Here is a 22616-nt window from a genome sequence, read left to right as displayed (position 1 = left end):
TTAAATGTATCATTATATCGTTCATCTTCAGTCTATACCTTTTCTGTATACTTCCCTTGAACCTTGAGTGTAATATATTTCCCTTTAGCTCCCAAGAGAAGTGAGGGAAAGATGGTGAGGATAGACCCGTAGTTACCCATATGAACTCTGTATAGGTTCAGTGATAAACGTTTGAACCTTTATAGGTTCAGTTGTGAACGTTTAAGTCTTTATAGGTCCAATACTAAACGTTTAAGCCTTTATACGTTCAATGATAAATGCGCAAGCCTTTGCAGGTTCAATGATAAACTTTGAAGCCTTTATAGGTTCAGTGATAAACGTTAAGACCTTTATACGTTCAATGATAAACGTTTAGGCCTTTATAGGTTCAATAATAAACGTTTATGCAAATATACAGGAGCGATGTTCTTTCCTCTTCGTATTTGTTCTCTCAGATAACACACAAGACGCTGTTAGAGGGTTACATCAGTTATTGCTGTTCTTGTTTGTGTACTTAGAGTGAAGTTAGAAGTGTTGTTAGTTAAGTGTTAGAGACGCAGACTGGTGGATGTAGTTAGTCTCGGTTCTTAAAGAAACTAATGGAATCTGTTCGAAGTCGCCTTCCGCTGTTTGAGAGGCATATATATACGTAATTTTTTTTTATATATATACGTATATAAAGAATTCAATAAGAACTAAGTCAATTTTCTTATCTAACACATGTTAAGTTTATGTTTATTCTCTTAAAAAGATACCTAAAAGACTGATTTGATATATATATATATATATATATATATATATATATATATATATATATATATATATATATATATATATATATATATATATACTGGTTTGTCATAGTACCAAGGATTGGGTGGAGGTACCTGTGTTAGGGTTTTTTCATACGTGTGTGTGTGTGAGTCTGCCAGATTGGTACATAGAAAAAGTTCAAGGGAGAGGGTATGTGTGTGAGGTGGGGTGGCTGTGGTAGGGGTGTGGTATTTTGGGCACTGATGTGGTGGTGGTGGTAGGGTGTGTTGAACGTAGTAGTAGTAATATTAGTAGTAGTAGTAGTAGTAGTAGTAATGGTATATAGAGGGTGTGTGTTTTGAGCTTTGAGGTGTGTGGTGGTAAGGTGTGTTTAGGAGCGTAGCTCTGTGTGTGTGTGTGTGTGTGTGTGTGTGTGTGTGTGTGTGTGTGGTAACCGGTTATGGGTGTAGTTAGAAATTGGTATACCAAAGTATACATGGGTGGTTTACCCAGGAGCCTCTTATAGGAGTTTACATTATAGTGTAAAAAGAAAGTGTTCAGGAAATGACATTGTTAAATGGTCTCCATATATATATATATATATATATATATATATATATATATATATATATATATATATATATATATATATATATAATGTCTGTATGTATGTATATTGTGTGTATGTGTATTTTATCAGCATCTTTGCCTCTCGATAACTTCCTACTATGTTCTAAGCAAATTCTTTTTAATGCATAGGTTTAACGATACTTTCCCATTTCAATAGAGAATATGACTTCTACTTTATCATGGATTTAAAGGTACTGAATCTAGAACAATAGAATTGAATTTCCTGCCTCCGTCATCAGAATCGTTTTCGATCATGTTAAACTGATACTTTGTTGCTGTTGAGTTGTTGTGAGAGGTGGAACTTTTAAGTGTTGTTCACACTCCCGGTTTGAGCACAGCGGTGTGAGCCTTGAGCACAAGGTGGCTTGGCCTTTGACCTGACCCTTACGGTTCAGGGGATGGGGGGGGGGGGGTGTGGCTCTACCACCATCCGTGCTGAAAAGGATTTGATGATAAGGCAGACAAGAGTCGGGGTATGAGAACAAAATGTGCGATTTTGAAACACCAAATTGAATTAACAAGGGTTGGATCACATACCTCGCCCCGTGTGTTATTGAAACTTCCGATGATGTTTTTTATTTTATATTTTTTATGTATATGAATAATCATGAGGGTTGGGGTTTGGGGGAGAAGAGGAAATGACTGAGTGGGAACATCGACAGAAGCTTTCACACTTCATTCGCGCCGAGGTTATTGAGGGGAAGGGAGGGAGGGAGGGAGGGGTTTTCCCCTCCCTCACGCATGTTTGGGAGGCTGTGGTCGTTTGAAACGACCACACCAGCAGCAGCAGCCACGAACGTCGTTAACGAGGGTCGTTTGGAACGGCGTCGTGTTCGTGAGTGCATTTCCACCCCCTTTTTGGCGTCCGTTCGTGTATGTGCGTGTGTCCTTGGCGTCCGTTCGTGTGTGTGTGTGCGTGTGTGTCCTTGGCGTCTTTTCATGTCCTTCGTGACCCTGGCTTCGAATTAATATTGGTACTCGCGAGTTTTTTCCTACTAGGCTGGACATGCCGACCAGTATATACATATATTTTTCCCCGGGAAATCAATAAACTGTCGTAAAAGAAGGACGAAGAAGGCGCACACACTTAAGCCCTTCGCTGTGGATTGCGATCGTCGGATTTTACGATAGTCGTATTTTTAAATTCGATGCGTTAGCGATATATTACGTTGTGTTTCATACACAAAGGGACTTTACGATAGCCGTATTTGAAATGCGTTAGCGATATCTGATTGGCTGCTTCAGTAATGGCAATTCTCGCGTTTCTTTTTTTTTTTAAGAAATAACATGTATATGAGAAAAGAGAAATGTTGACTGTAGTATCTATTACATTGTACTTTAGACATAATTTGCATACATAATTTGCATACCGGAAGGCATATATTCAAATGTTTGTAGTAACTGGTACTGAACTGTGTTTCAATGTGAGTATTTGTATGATATATTCAACCTTCGTTGAAATTACCCTGTTTAAGTTTGTCTGACGTGATTTCCTTCACCATTATCATCAGAAGATATATATAAAAAACAACTGAGAGGCATTATTTACTGGATCTTATGTGAAGCTGGGCGATCACAGTGTTTCATTTTGTGTGGGGGGGAATCAGGAATGTCTGTGGGATTAAGAAAAAGTAAGGTGGCTTGAAGGATTCAGAAATATATATATATATATGGTGTGGCTTGGGATTTCTGGTGTGGTTTAAGGTACGTAGAAATAGGTGGGGTTTCATGTTTTAGGGCAGGGAAATTTGTGATGTCACTTTAGAGATGAGAAATGTATATAGTGTGGGGTGAAAGGGCTCAGAAATGTGTGGTTTGCCTATAGGGAACTGAGAAATGTTTAGGAAATTCTTAAATGTTTTTTTTTTTGTTCAAAGTTTCTGGGGAAACGTTTCTTACCGTATTTAAGGAAAAATCAGAGATGTTTGGAGCAGTGGTTTGGAACTCGGAAACGTTTGGAGCAGTAGTTAAAGAGGTTCAGAAACGTTTGAAGCAGTGGTGTTTAGGGTTTCTGACACGTTTGTAGTAGTGTTCAGAATCTCATAAACATTTGTAGTAATGCACATGGCCTTGAAAACTGCCCAATGCAATCTGTAAGGACCCTGAAACGTTCGGAGCGATATTGTCCACAAATAAACGTTTGAAGTGATAAAGAGGATGCATTGAAACACGGGAGAAGGAGAAAAAAAAAGAAGAGAGACTTTGACGCAGCGTTCATGGAATTAGACACACGATGTGACGTTTTAGGGAAGTTTAGATTACATAGCGTGTCGCTCCCAGTCCACAATTTGTGTGTGTGTGTGGGGGTGGTGGGAATACATGTCTTTGAAAAATACTAACTGTCGTAAGACCCGTGGCTTATCGCTGCGCGGTTGGCGCGAAGTCGCATAAGTTAAAAGGAAGGAAATAACGTTCTCAGAATACTGAGAAAGCCAAAAAAAAAGACATTGAAGTATAATTTGAATGATCATAAGATTGACTGTGCAATATGGTCGTGCCTCTATGTATTTGACGTCTGAATTTGATATACATATATATGTATATATATATATATATATATATATATATATATATATATATATATATATATATATATATATATATATGTGTGTGTGTGTGAGTGTGTGTGTGTGTGTATACAGATAGGTAGGTAGGTAGATAGATTATTAGATATATAGATAGATTGATCGACAGATAGAGAAGTATATATATGTTTATAGATGTATATAGCTATATATAGACCGATGAAACGATTGATTATTGACACTTCTGGGAATATTATAACAAAGGGTTGCCTCTGTGTATATTTTTAGGGTGGAGAACGCACGCCCGCTTGGTGTGGTAGTGTAAGTGTGCACTTGAGCAACATTGTATGTGAAGTGTATTGTGAATGTCACCGCAAGGTATTGTATAAAGTACTGATAGTGAGATAGTGTATAAAGTACCTATAGTGAGAAAAGGGATACCAGATGAAATGCCTCCCCTTTGAAGAGATGGTATATAATTTTTTTGTCATATTTAGTTTAGTCTGCCCTTATTAAACTTTGCTTGGAAAAGAAAACATTTTTAAAAATGTTTTTATATGATAAAAACCATGAATTCTCACCACAGCTTTGATTTATGGGATAGAGGTCTGTGAATGCAGTCTCTACTTCGAATACATCATATTGAAAGTATGAAACCACTCGGAAAATGAGACGCGATAATTTCCCAAGTGCACTTTCGTGTAATGATCACATCGTCAGGGGAGATAACAAGAGTGAGATAGAAGACGGAGAACAGTCAGTTGATGTACAAGGAAGAGACGTTACCAAGACGCCATTGGTAAACCAGCGTTACCTGATGGTGATTACCATTCGTTACCATCCGGTAACGCTTGTTTACCAATGGCGTCTTAGTTACGTCTCTTCCTTGTATATCAACTGATTGTTCTACGTCATCAATCTCATTCTTGTATCTCTCCTGATGATGTGATCATTACACGAAAGTGCACTTGGGAACATGTTTCATTTCCCCATGGATTAGAAGGAATATATATATATATATATATATATATATATATATATATATATATATATATATATATATATATATATATATATAATCATAATTGATGTGGTGATACATAGGGTACATGTACCGTTAGATATATCAAGATGGGTGTTTGGTGGTACGGTATTTTGGGTGTGTACCGTGTGAGGTGGAGGTACTTAGGCTGGGTATGGATGGTACTCGGTTTGTCGTAGGTGGTATGTAGAGGTACCGTGGGTGGGTGGGTGGGTGGGTGGCATGGTGGGGCCCCCGGGTGGGTGGGTGGCATGGTAGGCCCCCCCCCCCCCCCCCCCCTGACGATCTGTGTGGATTTGCTGAGTTTCCTGCTGGCCCAGGCCGCCTTACGCCCCTCTTATCCTGACTTTGAGAAACCCCAGAGCCAATAAGACCCACTCTTCCCCCGGCCTACCGTACGCGCGCCCGCCCTAGCGTAGTAGGCAGGACTTACGGCCTTCTTGCCCCGGAGTCAGTGTGAGAAAGGAAGTCGGAGTTCTACACGAGTGACCCACATCCGCTCCCCCCATCCTCCAACAACCCCCCTCCCTCCCTCCCTCCCTCCCTCCCTCCCTCCCTCCCTCTATACACTCCCCCCCCCTCCACCCCCACCCACAACGCCACCCGCCCCTCGCCCCCCTCCCTCCCTCCCCCGCATCCTCTAAACAACCATCGTCTCGTTTTCTATATCCCATTATAGTGCATTAACGACCCCCTATTTTTTTTTTTTTTTTTGTGCACATTTTCGTACGAGACGAAAACCATCAGTCGTGCGTCTGTGCCATGCAACCCCCCCTCCCCACCCCCTTTCCACTCCCCCCCTTCTCCCTAAATCCCCCCCCCACCCTAACCCTCCCCCTCCACCCCCCTCTGCATTGACCATTACCCCCACTGTTCATCCTGTCTCTACCCCCCCTCTCCCCTCCTCCCCTCCTCCCCCTCCCTGCAGCACCACCCCTTCATCCCCCCCCCCCTTCCCCCTCCCCATACCTACCTCTGCCGGGCCAAATTATAACCATCACCTCCCGCTGTATACCTTCTGTGTAAACCAGAAGTCTGTGTTGTCAAAATCATGAGTTTACAAATGATTATTTGTTTTTGTGATACGTTTAGATTCACTATATTTATTTTATTTATTTATTTTGCTTTGTCGCTGTCTCCCGCGTTTGCGAGGTAGCGCAGGGAAACAGACGAAAGAAATTCAATATATATATATATATATATATATATATATATATATATATATATATATATATATATATATAGTATGAAATATATTCTGGCTAAACACAATTGTTTGCCATGTACTGGTTACTTTAATTTGACTCTTGAGATGGTCTAACATAGCTCCTTTGTTTCTAACATCCTGTGTTTGGAATATGCGCTAACAGCACAGTTACATATGATAACAGTTTGACCTTACCTTTGTCATAGCATAGTTCACGACTGGCTGTTTTGATCGTAATTTCGTAATTACTGTTTTTTTTCAAATTATATCGTGTTTTTATATATATATATTTTTCCTCTTAAATATCTCATATGATATTGACGATGCGTCTTCCCTTTCATATTCTCCTTCGCTTTGTCCCATTCTACACTGTCCCCTCCCCATCCTCTCTTCATTCTCGTTCCTTTGCGTTCCATTCTACATCCCTCCCTCCCTCCCAAAGACCACCACCCCCCCACCCCCCAAGGTCCACCGGATGCCGGTGGAAAGATCCTATTGAAATAAATTCTTTGTGGCTACAGACGCGCCGTGGAGAGACATTCCTTTCCCTAGCCCTATTAAGTCCTCTCCCCTCCCCCATCCTCCTCCACCCCCCCTTCCCCCAGCTGCTTAGCGTAGCGCTTAGCTTGGTCGTACGCACAGCACGGCACACTGGGCAGGACGAATGATATATATATATATATATATATATATATATATATATATATATATATATATATATATATATATATATATATAGCCGTCAGCTGAGCGTCAGAACACAGAGTAACATAGCATGTTACTCGCTTTCAAGTACAGGCACGCGAGGTGTGGCTTAGCACACCCACTCTCACACCACATCTCAGGACCCCAGTTCCAGACGCTTATGTACTCGCTAACTCATCGCTCTTGATGCGATTAGTCTCTCCTAGAATGAAGTAGTTGTTATAACGTAACGAAGCTTTGAACTTTGCTTCGAGATGGCACACGAATCAGACGTAGCGCGATCATAATTCTCATATGGCGTTTCAGAATCGTCTTTCGCGATATGACTCATGTTGATGGCTTCTGGTAGTGGTTCATGAAGTCATTTTGCATCATGAGATGTATCCTGGCTTCAAGCATGGCCGAGCGGAGGTGATCGGTGCGTAATTTTTATTGTCAGGCGTTGCGTGGGTCACACCGCCGGGGGTAGGGTGAGGGTGGAATGTGTGGCGGGGAGCGAGCGAGCAAGCGAGGCTACTGCTTGTTGTAAACCTCATTGTTGACTGTGTTTGGTCACATGTATTACATGATGTGTGTGTGTGTGTGTGTGTGTGTGTGTGTGTGTGTGTATTATTATTATTGCATTTATGAATTGATTGCTTTAATGCAAGCAAGGTTTTAGTAGGTTAGGTTAGGTCAGGTCAGGTTAGGTTAGGTCAGGTTAGGTTAGGTTAGGTTAGGTTAGGTTAGGTCAGGTCAGGTCAGGTTAGGTCAGGTTAGGTTAGGTTAGGTCAGGTTAGGTTAGGTCAGGTTAGGTTAGGTTAGGTTAGGTTAGGTCAGATTAGGTTAGGTTAGGTTAGGTCAGGTTAGGTTAGGTTAGGCTAGGTTAGGTTAGGTCAGGTTAGGTTAGGTTAGGTCAGGTTAGGTTAGGTCAGGTTAGGTTAGGCTAGGTTAGGTCAGGTTAGGTTAGGTTAGGTTAGGTCAGGTTAGGTTAGGTTAGGTTAGGTTAGGCTAGGTTAGGTCAGGTTAGGTTAGGTCAGGTTAGGTTAGGTTAGGTCAGGTTAGGTTAGGTTAGGTCAGGTTAGGTTACGTTAGGCTAGGTTAGGTTAGGTCAGGTCAGGTTAGGTTAGGTCAGGTTAGGTTAGGTCAGGTTAGGTTAGGTTAGGTCAGGTTAGGTTAGGTCAGGTTAGGTTAGGTCAGGTCAGGTTAGGTCAGGTCAGGTTAGGTTAGGTTAGGTCAGGTTAGGTCAGGTTAGGTTAGGTTAGGTTAGGTCAGGTTAGGTTAGGTCAGGTTAGGTCAGGTTAGGTTAGGTCAGGTTAGGTTAGGTCAGGTTAGGTCAGGTTAGGTTAGGTTAGGTCAGGTTAGGTTAGGTCAGGTTAGGTTAGGTTAGGTTAGGTCAGGTTAGGTTAGGTCAGGTTAGGTTAGGTCAGGTTAGGTTAGGTTAGGTCAGGTTAGGCTAGGTCAGGTTAGGTTAGGTTAGGTCAGGTTAGGTTAGGTCAGGTTAGGTCAGGTTAGGTTAGGTTAGGTTAGGTCAGGTTAGGTTAGGTCAGGTTAGGTTAGGTCAGGTTAGGTTAGGTTAGGTCAGGTTAGGTCAGGTTAGGTTAGGTTAGGTTAGGTTAGGTCAGGTTAGGTTAGGTTAGGTCAGGTTAGGTTAGGTTAGGTTAGGTTAGGTCAGGTCAGGTCAGGTTAGGTTAGGTTAGGTCAGGTTAGGTTAGGTCAGGTTAGGTTAGGTTAGGTCAGGTTAGGTCAGGTCAGGTTAGGTTAGGTCAGGTTAGGTTAGGTCAGGTTAGGTTAGGTTAGGTCAGGTTAGGTTAGGTCAGGTTAGGTTAGGTTAGGTTAGGTTAGGTTAGGTCAGGTCAAGTTAGGTCAGGTTAGGTTAGGTTAGGTTAGGTTAGGTTAGGTCAGGTTAGGTTAGGTTAGGTCAGGTTAGGCTAGGTCAGGTTAGGTCAGGTTAGGTTAGGTTAGGTCAGGTTAGGTTAGGTCAGGTTAGGTTAGGTTAGGTCAGGTTAGGTTAGGTCAGGTTAGGTTAGGTCAGGTTAGGTTAGGTCAGGTTAGGTTAGGTTAGGTCAGGTTAGGTCAGGTTAGGTCAGGTTAGGTCAGGTCAGGTCAGGTTAGGTTAGGTCAGGTTAGGTTAGGTCAGGTTAGGTTAGGTTAGGTTAGGTCAGGTTAGGTCAGGTCAGGTTAGGTTAGGTTAGGTCAGGTCAGGTTAGGTTAGGTTAGGTCAGGTTAGGTTAGGTTAGGTTAGGTCAGGTTAGGTTAGGTCAGGTTAGGTTAGGTTAGGTTAGGTTAGGTTAGGTCAGGTCAGGTTAGGTTAGGTCAGGTTAGGTTAGGTTAGGTTAGGTTAGGTCAGGTTAGGTTAGGTTAGGGTTAGGTCAGGTTAGGTTAGGTCAGGTTAGGTTAGGTCAGGTTAGGTTAGGTTAGGTTAGGTCAGGTTAGGTCAGGTCAGGTTAGGTTAGGTTAGGTCAGGTTAGGTTAGGTTAGGTTAGGTCAGGTTAGGTTAGGTTAGGTCAGGTTAGGTTAGGTCAGGTTAGGTTAGGTTAGGTTAGGTTAGGTCAGGTCAGGTTAGGTCAGGTTAGGTTAGGTTAGGTTAGGTTAGGTCAGGTTAGGTCAGGTTAGGGTTAGGTCAGGTTAGGTTAGGTTAGGTTAGGTTAGGTTAGGTTAGGTTAGGTCAGGTTAGGTTAGGTTAGGTCAGGTTAGGTCAGGTTAGGTTAGGTTAGGTTAGGTCAGGTTAGGTTAGGTTAGGTTAGGTCAGGTTAGGTTAGGTTAGGTCAGGTTAGGTTAGGTTAGGTTGGATAAGAATTTTGAATCGTAGATTTAACCCAGAGTGAAGGTATCCGTTGAGGTTGTTGAGCGGTGGTTAAAAGTTGTTATTCCTTGTCTTGCAGAGTTGTGGAGCGGCGGCTGAGGACATGATGCCCGGCGCGTGTGTCCGGTGATGTCGCAGGATGGTCGCAGCCAAGGCGGGGGCGGCGCGGGTGGCTGTGGGGGGTCGGGCTCCGCCAGCAGCCCCCAGGGGAGCCCCATCACCCTGTCCGTGCCCCGCCCAGACCACCAGCGCACCACCAACCTCTATGTGGACACCCCTTTCAAGCACCGCGTGGCGCCAAGGCCTCGCCCCTCCCATCATCATGCCTCCACGGCCTCACGAACTCACGTGGACCTGGCCCTCGTGCACGGCGTCCCAGCCCGCACCAGCGGCACACGGCCAGCAAAGTTCACCTTCTCTCACACCAGCGTGACCGCGGCGCCCGTCAAGGGCAGCACCAGCAGCGGCAGCACAGCGCTGCCGCAGCAGCCGGCGGGCAGCCGCACCCCAGTCATCAGTAAACAACCTGCAGCCATCACCTTCACCAAGAGTGGGCGGGACGAGGCTGACGGAGAGTCAATCATCTGCTCGTGGTGCGGGCGGTGCCGCTGCGAGGCGTGCACCAAGCCCCGCCCGCCGCCCGCCGCCTGGCTCTGCCGCAACAAGTGCCTGTGCTCGCCCGCAGCCGCCGTCGACTACGCGTCGTGCCTCTGCTGCGTCAAGGGCGTACTCTACCACTGCGGCAAAGATGGCGAGGCCGGCCTTGCCGCAGCCGCAGACCACCCTTGCTCGTGCGGGGGTCCGCATGCGGTACTGGGGTGGGCGTGCCTCGCCCTAGCAGCCATCCCGCTGCCGTGCCTGCTGTGTTACTGGCCGTTAACGGGCGTGCGTCGCCTGGTGGAGATGACCTACCAGCGGTGCACCAGCCACGGCTGTCGGTGTCCCCAGGGTCGCGGGCCCCGTCTCCAGCCGCCGCCCCCGCCCCCGCCTCCGGAGAAACGGCCGCTGCACGACTGCGCGTGAGACGACCAGCGCCTGCGTGGGCCGCCCCGCCACCCACGGCGGGCGGCCCGGGTCACCCTCTCAAGCTTTAATACCCCAGGGCCAGGGTGGCCGCCCGGCCCGCGCCGCCCCGACCGCTGGCAGGAGAAGAGCGGCCTCGGGGGCGCTACGCTAGTGCTGGTGGCGTGGGCGCGCGCCCTCCTCCTAGTCACGGCCGCGCCCGCCGGCCACCAGCCCCGCGGCACCGGGCACATTCAGGGATCAAGGCCGCGCCCACCAGTCAGCGGGCGGCAGGTGGGGTGGGCGGCACCACGGTACACACCCCCCCCCCCCCACGTCATCATTAATTTATTCAACAGTTTATCATTTCTATTCGTCGGTCGGTAACATGTGTCATGGCGGGCGGCGGTGGGTCAGCCGGTCGGCAGAGCGGGAGCATCTACGCGATGTGCAGCCCTTCGTGGGTGGGTGGGTGGGTGGGTGGCAATGGTACTATACCACCTCGCTCTCCCACCCTTCCCACGCCCTTCCCCTCCCTTCCTTCCTCTCTCCCTCCATCACCACCTCCTCCTCCTCGTCTTCCCTAACTCCCTCCTCCTCGCTGCTGGTGGTGGTGGTTCACCCTCTCCTCTGCCAGAGCCCGCCGCCCGCCGCCCCCCGCCGCCGCCCCCCGCCGCCGCCGCCCCCCGCCGCCCCTCCTGCCCAGGCCGGAGACTACCACCAGGATGACTGGAGTGGGCCACCCCCAGTACCTTCTAGTCGATCAATCAATGTTGTTGCGCGTATGTTATTGTGGCGAAAAGAAGGCCCAGACCTTCCTCCCCAGCCCCAAGTTGGGGGACGAGATAACGGAGTATGTAGACTCCTCCACCTCACACACCCCTCTCACTCTCCCGCCTCCTCCTCCTCCTCCTCCCTTAACCTTTATCCTCTCCCTCCCTCAGTGACTCTGGCAGTGGTGAGAAGGAAGACTTTTATATAACACGACGGAGCCTGAGGCTATACAGTACTCTTCGCTATAGAGGCTATATTTTCTATCCGTATATTACCGTAATTACTATGTGATATAATGACCTCATTCTGGCTTCCATAGAAAACTACTATACATAGGGTGTTTTTGGACGGTAATGACGTCACCGATACGTCATTCGTTTTAACGAAATATAATAATAATAATAATGATTATAATAAGAATAAACTACGATTTGAACAGACCCACTGGAGGAATATTATTATTTTTTTCAAAAAAGATGTTCTATGTTTTCTTTGCTCCACAAGAAAAGGTTTTGCAAGTATTATATATATATATATATATATATATATATATATATATATATATATATATATATATATATATATGCTACGTTACGTGTGTCTCTGAGGTTGATAATGTGGTCGTTGCGTGGTGGTATGATATACTGGAACAGCTTTGTGTGTGTGTGTGTGTGTGTGTGGAGGATGATAGTGTTTCACGTTTGAATGTAACTTGAAGATTGTTCATGTGTCTGTGTCACTTAACGATGGTTCCAAAATATCTCTTCTTTTTTTTGGTCAGGAACAAAGTACACTGATGGTACGTGATTGTGTTATGTGTTCATCATGAACGGATTTATATTTTTTGTTCAGCATCGTCACGCCATCTGTTCACGATGTAAGTCAGTAATTTTATGTGATAAGAGAAGAGGTTATTGCTTCTCAGTGTTGGCAGGAACCATTACCCCCACGACGAGAGAGAGAGAGAGAGAGAGAGAGAGAGAGAGAGAGAGAGAGAGAGAGAGAGAGAGAGAGCAAGTGCACAGAGTCGTAAAGGCATGGGGACGTGGTGAGCGATTCTCAGTCTTTGGCAGATATGATTATGAGGCTCAATTTTCTCTGTCACAAACAAGGGGATATGATCCCTTGTCACCCCCATCCCTCCCTTCTCTCTCTCTCTCTCTCTCTCTCTCTCTCTCTCTCTCTCTCTCTCTCTCTCTCTCTCTCTCTCTCTCTCTCTTTGCGTCGAAGACTTACAATCGCTCATGTCGTCCTAAATCTGTATTTTTTTAATTGCCTTTTTTAATTATTTTTGTCATGTATGTCATGAATAAATACTATTTTTTTTTTTTTTTTTTGGTAGGCCAAAAAATACGGGACACAATGGAATCCCTCCTCCCTCCCTCCCCCCCAGCCCCAGAGAGGGAGCTTAATTTCCCCTCCCTCCCTCCCTCTCCCATAAGAGTGGGTTGGCTTCCTCCTATCCCACAATCTGGGAAGGTGGGTCAGGCCAGATTTTCGCCCTTGTTGCTTGTTAAGATTTATCCGAACAAATTTTTTTTTTTTCCTTGTATAGTTACTGTACAGAATTGTCTATGGAGAGAGAATTATAATTATTGGTGTATAATTCTTCCTTATATAACTGCTTTGTATGTTTCATATACTATATTGGCAGTTATTGTATGTATGTACATAAGGAATATTGAAATAATAACAAAATATGGAAATTATCATTTGTTTTAATGATTCCTCTTTTGTGTGTGTGTTCACTCCTTAGGGTGTATTAATGCATAGTTTGTGAGAAACAAAAGTTATTTTTTTGATGTGAATGTGTAAACAAGGTTGTAAATATATATCCTACAGTACAAGATGAAAAAATATATAATGAAGTATTATGTGTTCAAAATAGGACTAATGTAGTTTTCATATATATATATATATATATATATATATATATATATATATATATATATATATATATATATATATATATATATATATGTGTGTGTGTGTGTGTGTGTGTGTGTGTGATCACTAGGAGAAATGTAATTAACTTTTCCTGAAAACATGTATGAAAAACCAATTTATGTTTCAGTTAAGGATACCAATCATCAATATTCCATGAATAATCAGACAAGGGTTAATACACCCACTTAATTAAACCCATTTATTGCTATTTAAGACTTAGTCTGATACTTTGAAGGCGTGACTCCTAAGTTCAGTTACTGAACACTTGCAAATATGATTCACTGAATACTTGCCTATATGTGAATACATAGATATTGATTTCCTATTCACTACATTAATCGCGATTCATTGAGCCGACGATTAATTAAGTGATTAACATGGGATTAACTAAATGACTGACCACCTGACGATGGTTAATCACACCCCCTGATCAACTGTAATGCCCAGAACACCTGCGTCTGTAACCTGTTTACTAAACACCAGCTTTCATAATACAGTAAAACCCCAAAATATTGAGTACAGAAATGATTAACTCGGTAAGGGGTTGATTAAAAGACGCTACTACGCCTGACGTAATGCAAAATGACTCTTATGACGAGATGAAATTGAAATGTGATTTAGAGAAAGTACAGAAGCACTGTTGGGTCGTCTCAAGAGTACACACGTACACTCTAATGGTAATCTAGTACAGAAAATGGACACCAGGGCTTACAGTATAGTGTACCACCAAACTCCGTTTTCGTCTGACTATATAAATCCGGCAGGAAATCCACCTAACCCCCCCCCCCCCCCCACCTCTATGCTGAGGTGTACTGCCCGCCGTATCCCACACGGGGTGGGGGCAACCACCCCTTGTTTTCGTACCCCCGCACACACACACACACACACACACACACACTGTGGGGCAATAAAGAAAGAAAGGATTATGTATTCTTCAATGGCACAGGATCTCGCCACACGAGGTACTGTATCCTATAACAGGTGAAGTATTGACTGTAACACAGACACACACACACACACACCAGGTTACATACATACCAACCACCAACAACCAGACAGGATACAGCCACGTACTGTAACTTAGCGCAAGGTAAGCGAATACAGCCACATACTGTAACTTACCACAAGGCAAGCACACCTTCTCTTCCTGTACCCTGAGCCAGAATGACTGGCCCCTGCTGTATCCTAGACCAATAAGGACTTGCTCCTACTGTACCCTACACCCAGGCAGGTTTCTCACTGTAATCTGTAACGCCCATGTGGTGGCGATGTTCATCATTCATTCATTCATTCATTCAGTGAAAGATGATAAAAGACAAGAACATTTACCATGTTTTGTACCACGTACCAGGAATAGGATAAATAGAGTATCTATAGATAATTATATCTTCCACATACCAGGAATAGGATAAACAGAGTATCTATAGATAACTATATCTTGGAATGCAAATTATGTCGGTGGATTTAACTATGATACGTTTGGCCTTGACAGTAACTATAGTTGAGAAGTAAATTGCCATGTTCTTCTCTCTTGTTTACCTCTTCTACTGTGCTCATGACATCTGTACCTACCCCTAGGGTGAGGGTGAACTGCCAAGAAAGGGAGAAGTCTTCGCGTCTCACAAGCACACTTCCCTCTCTCTCTCTCTCTCTCTCTCTCTCTCTCTCTCTCTCTCTCTCTCTCTCTCTCTCTCTCTCTCTCTCTCTCTCTCTCTCTCTAGCCACTAAGCAAAAGCGTATGGATCTCATGGCTTTACACCTCTACGAGTGTGTGTGTGTGTCTGTGTCTAAATTTGCGCCTGTGCTTGCTCGTCTATTTCGCCTCTGTTTATAATACGCGGAAAGTTGACTTCTTGGACACTTACGCTCGTTCGACCTGACCCGTAACAAGGTTTACAGAAGCAGCCAGTCATCGCCAGCCTTGGTTCCGTGACGCTGAAGCAGTAGAGGAAATGATGGTTACCCTGAACTAGTCATTAAGACCTCGGGTCCAATTAAGGGCTATGAGGGGTCAAAGGTGGCATCCGATTAGCGACCTAATGACCCTACGATAGACGGGTCATTGTTCCCGGGTGACGTCGGCCATACAGTGCTATAACACACTGTCTTGCGACCGCCCAACTTTGAGGATGAATAAATTGGCTGGGTTTTTTTTTCTTTTTTCTTTCTTTTTGTCAGCAACGTTCGGGTGGAAGCTATCATGCAGCAGAGGAGTAATGGTGTGCAATTATTGTTGCTGGGAATTTAGTGGTGGTGGTGGAGATCAGGGGTGTGGGTGGTGATGATGGAGATGATGGTGGTGGTGGTGTTATTGGTGGTTTTGATGTTGGTGGAGATGGCGATGTTGGTGGTGGTGGTGGAGATGGTGATGTTGGTGGTGGGGATTGGTGATGGTGGTGGTGGAGAGATAGAGTGGTGTTGTAGGTGGTGGTGGAGGAGATAGTGGCGGGCGGGTGGGTGGTAGAGGAGGAGGAGGAGGTGGGGGGCGATTAAGTCCTCCTCAAGTTAAGGGGGAGGACGTATGGAGGGAGTCGAGACTCATCCAGTCTGGCTGAGGTCCACCTTGAGATCATGTGACGCTAGTGTTGAATCCCTAAACATTTACTCATCAGAGACAGTATGAGTGAGTCTTACCCACGTACTCATATACGATGATGAGACCTTTTATCTTTTTTTTTTCAACTCGTATTTCTTCATCACAGACTTAATGATAGACATTCAGGCAACATTTCCTCATGCTGGTGGGATGGTCGAAGACGAGGAGCGGAAATGCGATACGTTTTGCACGTAAGGACACACCACACAGTCTCGCGAGACGACCAAACCCGGTGGCTACGAGACGTGAAGACGAGAAAATGACAGAGGAAGAGAGGGAGATTTAAAGCGTAGTGTGTGTGTGTGTGTGTGTGTGTGTGTGTGTGTGTGTGTGTGTGTGTGAGGGATAGAAGGAGGGACTCGTATATAACATAGACTCCGAGCCCAGAGTTGGTGTTGGTTGCTTTTGGGGAGGAGGAGGAGAGGAGGAGTTAGAGTGGATCGCTTGGGTATCATCAATTCATCAGCAGCTGGTGTGTGAGGTCCAGCTGGCGTCGTGGGAAGAGATAGAAGGGACTATACGCTTACCCCTCCATTATGATGTACGATCCAGGGACACTACGCACATACGCAGACGAGACAGATGTATATATATACATATGTATATATGTATTTATAAAGACGTCGCAGGTCCTCCAGCGTCCTGCCAGGGGCCGAGTTGTGATTTTAAGTGGTTCCTGCGTCTTGACTTGGCTCTGTCTTGGCTCCAACGCCCCAGATCCGCCTTGGGGTGACACCTGTGGGCCCTGATTGGCTCGGTAATAAGACAAAAACTGGAGTAAATTACACTTTACGCAATCCGAGGACTGTGTCCCTAGGGCGTAAATGCTGTTTTAAATTTTTTTTTCTTTTTTTCTGTTTCTCTCTTGCTTGTTAAAGACGGGTGGTAAGAGAAGCCATTGGGTGGTTATCCAAGTCTTAACTGGATCGGATCATGTCAAAAGGGTCGTGTTCCTCTGGTCGTTTGATCAAGGTCACAGCGAGGCTTTGACCTTGAGCCAGGCGATACGATCCTTGAGCCCGACGGTACGACCCTTAAGTACGATGGTACGACCTTCATACACAACGGGACGACCCTTAAGTACGATGGTACGACCTTCATACACAACGGGACGACCTTTAAGTACGATGGTACGACCTTCATACACAACGGGACGACCCTTAAGTACGATGATCCGACTCTTGAGCACGATGGTACGACCCTCGAGCACGACGGTACGATCCTTACGTATGTTGGACTAACTTTTCACCTGACCCCAGTTAAAGGTCGTACCCGTTATACTTAAGGGTCGTACCGTCGTGCTCAAGGGGTCGTAGCTAAGGTCGGGATTGGCCTTTACTACGAGCTTGTGGAGACTGTGTTGTTGCGTGAGAGTACGACTGGTTTTCAAGATAATACGTAGCAATTGGTCAAAAGAGACATCTTCCTAATTTGTGATTATACTGTTGTGTGTGTGAGAGAGAGAGAGAGAGAGAGAGAGAGAGAGAGAGAGAGTTTTTACGCTCGCGTTGCCCAGTCTCCTGTCGTACGTATGTGTGTGTGTGTGTGTGTATGTATGACGGTAATGGCTACTGAGCATACAATCTCATTTAAGTCGAAAGCCACACCAGAGTGCAGTACGGAACAGAGTACAAAGATTAATATATTTCATGACATTTATCTCATGTGGCCATGTGTTGTAGAGTTGACATCCTGAGGAGGGGACCAGTCACCAGAGAGGGTGAGGTATACCCTGTGATAACGAGCAGTTAGAGCTAGCTCTAATGGCCTGATTAGGTGATTCGCGCTCTTCCTGTTCCGTGTGATTGAAGGTTTGGTTGGGCCTTTCAAATTACCCCGCCACCTGTGTTTGATCAGCAGGACTGGATGGTTCGGTGTCGTGTGTGTGTGTGTGTCATCGTAAAATACAAGTCATTTAACCTTTCTGACGAGGTCATCTCACAGTGGCGTCTAGTATGACTTAAAGAGCCTCTCAAACAAGCGCAGATATGAGGGTGACAGTCGCTAACTCAAGCAGAACAGCTTGGTCACGTCTTGGAGTTCCCCAAGGAAAGGTGTTGGATCCTTCTCTCCTTCATTTCGACCTTCTGCTTGTGATGATGACAGAGTTTCGAAGCGTTCAGACGCATTCCTGATCATTGACGAATCGTATATCTCCCTGGAAGGCAAACGCATCTCGTGATAGACTTAGCTTATTCAAAATGAAAGATATTCAATCAATGATAGACTTAGATGACTTTAGATGACAGATATTCAATCAATATTAGACTTAGATGACTTTAGATGACAGATATTCAATCAATAATAGACTTAGATGACTTTAGATGACAGATATTCAATCAATATTAGACTTAGATGACTTTAGATGAAAGATATTCAATCGATGATAGACTTAGATGACTTTAGATGACAGATATTCAATCAATAATAGACTTAGATGACTTTAGATGACAGATATTCAAACAAATTACCGTTGAAATAGGGCAATATGAGACCTAAATAGAACTTTAGACTTCTCCAAGTCTTCTGTACAATACGCAGTATCTTGTCAAAGGCGTAGACGAAATGTTCTCCAAATCTACGCAGTATCGCCTGACCTTATGGCCGTCCAGTGAGCGTCGTTGACTGGGGTAACCCATCCACAATTCCTGCATGCGAATCTCTTGTCCTATGCGTCCGTCAGTGCATGACTCTTCCATTACTCCTCCTCCTCCTCCTCCTCCTCCTCCTCCTCCTCCTCCTGCTCCCGGCGGTAATTTGGGTCGCCACACGGCTACCAAAGCATTACCGACCACTCGCGAAGCGCTAGTCCTTCCTCGAAAATTACAGACACATTACACGTAGCGGTAACTGTCAGGAAGCACACACACACACACACACACACACACACACACAGGACACCTCCCTCCCCTTCCCCTTAACTAGTCTTTAAAACAATGACAATCCCCCCCACATCCCCCCCCAAAAAAAAGGGATTCGTAATAAGTCGCTCCACCCTCCTTCCCTCCTTCCTCCTCCCCCTCCCTACTTCATGATTACTATATGCATATTCAAACACAGGTTACGAGAGATTGGGTAAATGTAAAAGTCCACACTCACCCGGTTCGCGTCGTCTCAATTATTTCTCTCTCTCTCTCTCTCTCTCTCTCTCTCTCTCTCTCTCTCTCTCTCTCTCTCTCTCTCTCTCTCTCTCTCTCTCTCTCTTCCCCTCCCCCGTCAATTCTCATGGTATCACAGCCATCATGGAGGTAGACTAGGCCAGCTGTCCACAGCTCGTCAAAAAAAAGAAAAAAAAGACACTCTCAAAGCTTTAGTTATCCCTCACCTGCATAGGAAGATGGAGAAAGCTTCAGCAGCGAACGCTTAATCTTTTCGAAGAAGCGGTGACCTCACGTACGTCAAACGTCTTTTCCTGAAGACGCTTGACCTCGTAAGGTCATTGTTGATATAGTTTGTAGTGATATGTTAATTATGTTGACCCTTGGGTATGATAACGTGACCTTTGACCTGACCTAACTAACCCCCCTTCAGGTTCAGGTCAAAGCCAGGTTATATGGTTCGCTATAAGGTTGTACCGTCCTGGTCAAATGGTTACAACTCATACAACAGTTATAGAATAAATGTAAAAATTTAGTTATTTCAGTCTTCATTGTATATCATATTAACACCTTCATTTCCTCTCAGTCTTTCTGTACCCAAATATTAAAGGTTAACCAATTTTTCAGTAATAATGTATCTAGTTTCTCTTTCCCTTTAATTTCGCAGTTTAGTGAATACATACATGATTTGTTCCCTAACCATATATTTTGTCGAGCTCAATATATATATATATATATATATATATATATATATATATATATATATATATATATATATATATATATATATATACACGAACAAAGTCATGTGAACGCGCACCTTCATGGAACATACAAACCTCCAACAGCCAGGATCGAACCCGGGACTGATAAAGATGTGTGTGTGTGTGTGTGTGTGTGTGTCACTACAGCCTTCCAGTTGCAATGTCAAGTCTTAGCCAAATCCCTCGATACACTGATTCGGTACGGTTCGAGACAGAGGTCGAACCGGGGTCGGTCTGTGTCATCGGTATACAGTAGGTAAGTATGGGATTCGAATCTGCTTCGAGACTTTGTTTACATTTTACCGGCGTCTTCAGTATTGTATTGGAAGTGCTAGTGTGAGGAGGGCCCTTCGCCTAGTGTATCTATTTCCGCGTTTTAAATGCTTTAAATGACAGAGAAAGGCAGTTTTATATGAAGTCTGTAATGATAAATAAGGTGAACGTTTTTACTGCGCCAGAAAACGTTTGTGATGGTTAGAGGTGTCTGACGATGATTAATGTTGCCATAAAGTAAGTCATATATGAGATTTGAAAAAAAAATAATAAAATTCATAAATTCTGTGTCGGTGATATGTATTGTTTTACACATTTTTTTTTTTTTTTTGATTGACATGATTCTCGATTTTCTCTTCATAATGAACGAATACGAAGGTGATGTTCCGTTACTTACAATAAAAGTCATTTTGAGAGAGAAATAAATGTTGTCATTTAATGACCTATTTCATAGGTTTGAAGCCAGATGTAGCAAGATAAGTTAGACCTTGGCTTCAGCTTGAGAGTAGATTTTTTTCTGTTGATGTTTTAGGAAGGCTCTGTTGCTGCAGAGATCTGACTTTTAAAAGTTTACTCTAAAGTTATCTCTATTTCTCTTCCAGGCTGTGTGAGTGTAGGCTACGAGGGGCTGCCAGATATCACCATCACGGCTACAAATATCAACACCAACCTTTTCCACAGTATTTGACTACACACACAGATCTGTGAGTGTTGACTTTAATTATGCATTTTCTCATTACCTACTTTTGCCCCAGCATCTCCCCCCATTTTGACATGGAGGTTCGTTAAAGCCCCAAGGAAGTCAACCACGTCCAACAGCTGGGACCACAGGCCAGGAAGTGCTGTGAACTTATGCGTTTTTGTTTGTTGGATGCGGAATGAGTAGGTCTTCATCGTTCACGTTTGCATTTTGGTCATGAAGGATCTTCTTTTTATACTGAATCGATGGTTTTCTTCTAGTGCTGATGACATGGGTAAGAATCCAGACGAAAAAGTGTGACCCGTACATGTCTGGGGAGTGTAGTTTCATGTGCTTGTATGCCTATTAACATAGAGTTCAGTAATGGGTTGTGGGCGATGGGGCGCATTGTTTGGTGATTCTTGGATCAATACGGTGTGAATTTGTTTAGTTATATTGGTGTATGATAAGGATGAGGGGGAATCAATGAGCGTAGGTTTTTCTGAGTGAGAAGCAGATATAAGATTTTTATATCTGTGTGTTGGGTTGGTGGTTGGTTAGGAAGTGGCTTGGGTGGAAGTTAGTACAAAACTGTTGAAAATGCTGAAGTGGTTGTATATTGGGAGTACTTATGTGTCTTCACTGTAGTCGTTGTTGATACACTTTGAATATTAGACCATGATTTAAAAATTGATAAGAACAGCGTGTAATAGATTTAGGTAGGAATGATGATAATGATAACAATAAGAATAAGAATGATCATAATGATAACAAATTGATGATGATTCATAAAGTTATGATAAGGGTAACAATGCCTTCCTCAGTAATGATAAACGTATGAATGAGTAAGAAGATGAATGAACGGATAAATGAATGATAAAAAGATAAGAAATACTTAACTGATGTTGACATGTGTCACCAATCCTTGACACAGCCATAATTATTTTATATCTTCATTACCAGTTTTCTTGACATATAAAGATGGGATATCGAGAATTGATATATAAATATAAACCAAAAGTTGGAGCTTTGTGATGTATAGTTAGATATTCTGATTGTCACTCGAAGCCCAGATGTGTCTAATCAGCACACCAACAGGTCTCTTTCTAGTACGTCTGATTAGCTTGATGCACATCTACCTATCTGATTCTCCTGTAAAGTCTAGTATCTCTATTTCCACTGGTCCTGTTCCTTTAGCTGCCTCTGGACTGTGGGAAATTTAAGCATCTCTGATTGGCAGTGGAGTTAGCTAAGTTTCTGATTATCTCCGTAGGTCCGGACGTGTCTGTATGACCAGTTGCCTCTGATTGTCTGTGTCTAACCGCTGGTCTGTGATTGCTACTCATAGCGAGACTTACTTCTGTTGTATCCGTCTCATCAGGTCTCTCTGATGGGGGATTGGGTCGGGGGGTGGAGGGTTGTGGTTAATCCAGTCTGACTGGCTCCATGGACGCAGGCATCTCGGGGGGCTGGTTGTGCCATTCAGTGCATGTGATTGGCTTTTACAAACAGGTTTCTCTGGCTTAGCACATTCAGGTGTGTCTCTGAATGGCTTTGTGTGTGTTTGAGTATTTCACTTTCTACATGAGGACGACTTGGAGTATCAGGTTTCAATGATTGGATCTGAGTGGCTTTCTGCCACCGGACGTCTGATTGGCATTTTGGATTAGATCTGCCGATTGAGGCGTCTGTGATTGGCTCTTTGCAATCAGGTATCCCATATGTGATTGGTGTAGAGGACGTCTCTGATTGTCTGTGTACAGGTTAGCCCTACGGAATGACATTGTTCAAGTTAGACGCCTCTGATTAACGAACCTTGATCAAGTCGTCTCACTGTAGACTGTCATGGCGTATATG

General features: G+C 44.2%; 1 protein-coding gene across 2 annotated transcripts in view; it reads left to right on the top strand.

Moving 5' to 3' along the window:
* The window catches only part of LOC139756734 (protein sprouty-like), a 28987-nt gene extending 15876 nt beyond the window's left edge, over window positions 1–13111 (top strand). For both annotated transcript variants that reach the window (XM_071676446.1, XM_071676447.1), the window contains exon 2: window positions 9706–13111. In XM_071676446.1, coding sequence (XP_071532547.1) covers window positions 9756–10649 — 894 coding nt within the window. In that variant the 5' untranslated portion in view covers window positions 9706–9755 and the 3' untranslated portion in view covers window positions 10650–13111. The remainder of the gene's footprint in view (window positions 1–9705) is intronic.
* The last annotated feature ends 9505 nt before the right edge of the window (window positions 13112–22616 follow it).

The sequence above is a fragment of the Panulirus ornatus genome, chromosome 23, assembly GCF_036320965.1.
Source record: "Panulirus ornatus isolate Po-2019 chromosome 23, ASM3632096v1, whole genome shotgun sequence".
Taxonomy (NCBI): Eukaryota; Metazoa; Arthropoda; class Malacostraca; order Decapoda; family Palinuridae; genus Panulirus; species Panulirus ornatus.
This window is presented reverse-complemented; position numbering and strand designations above follow the sequence as displayed.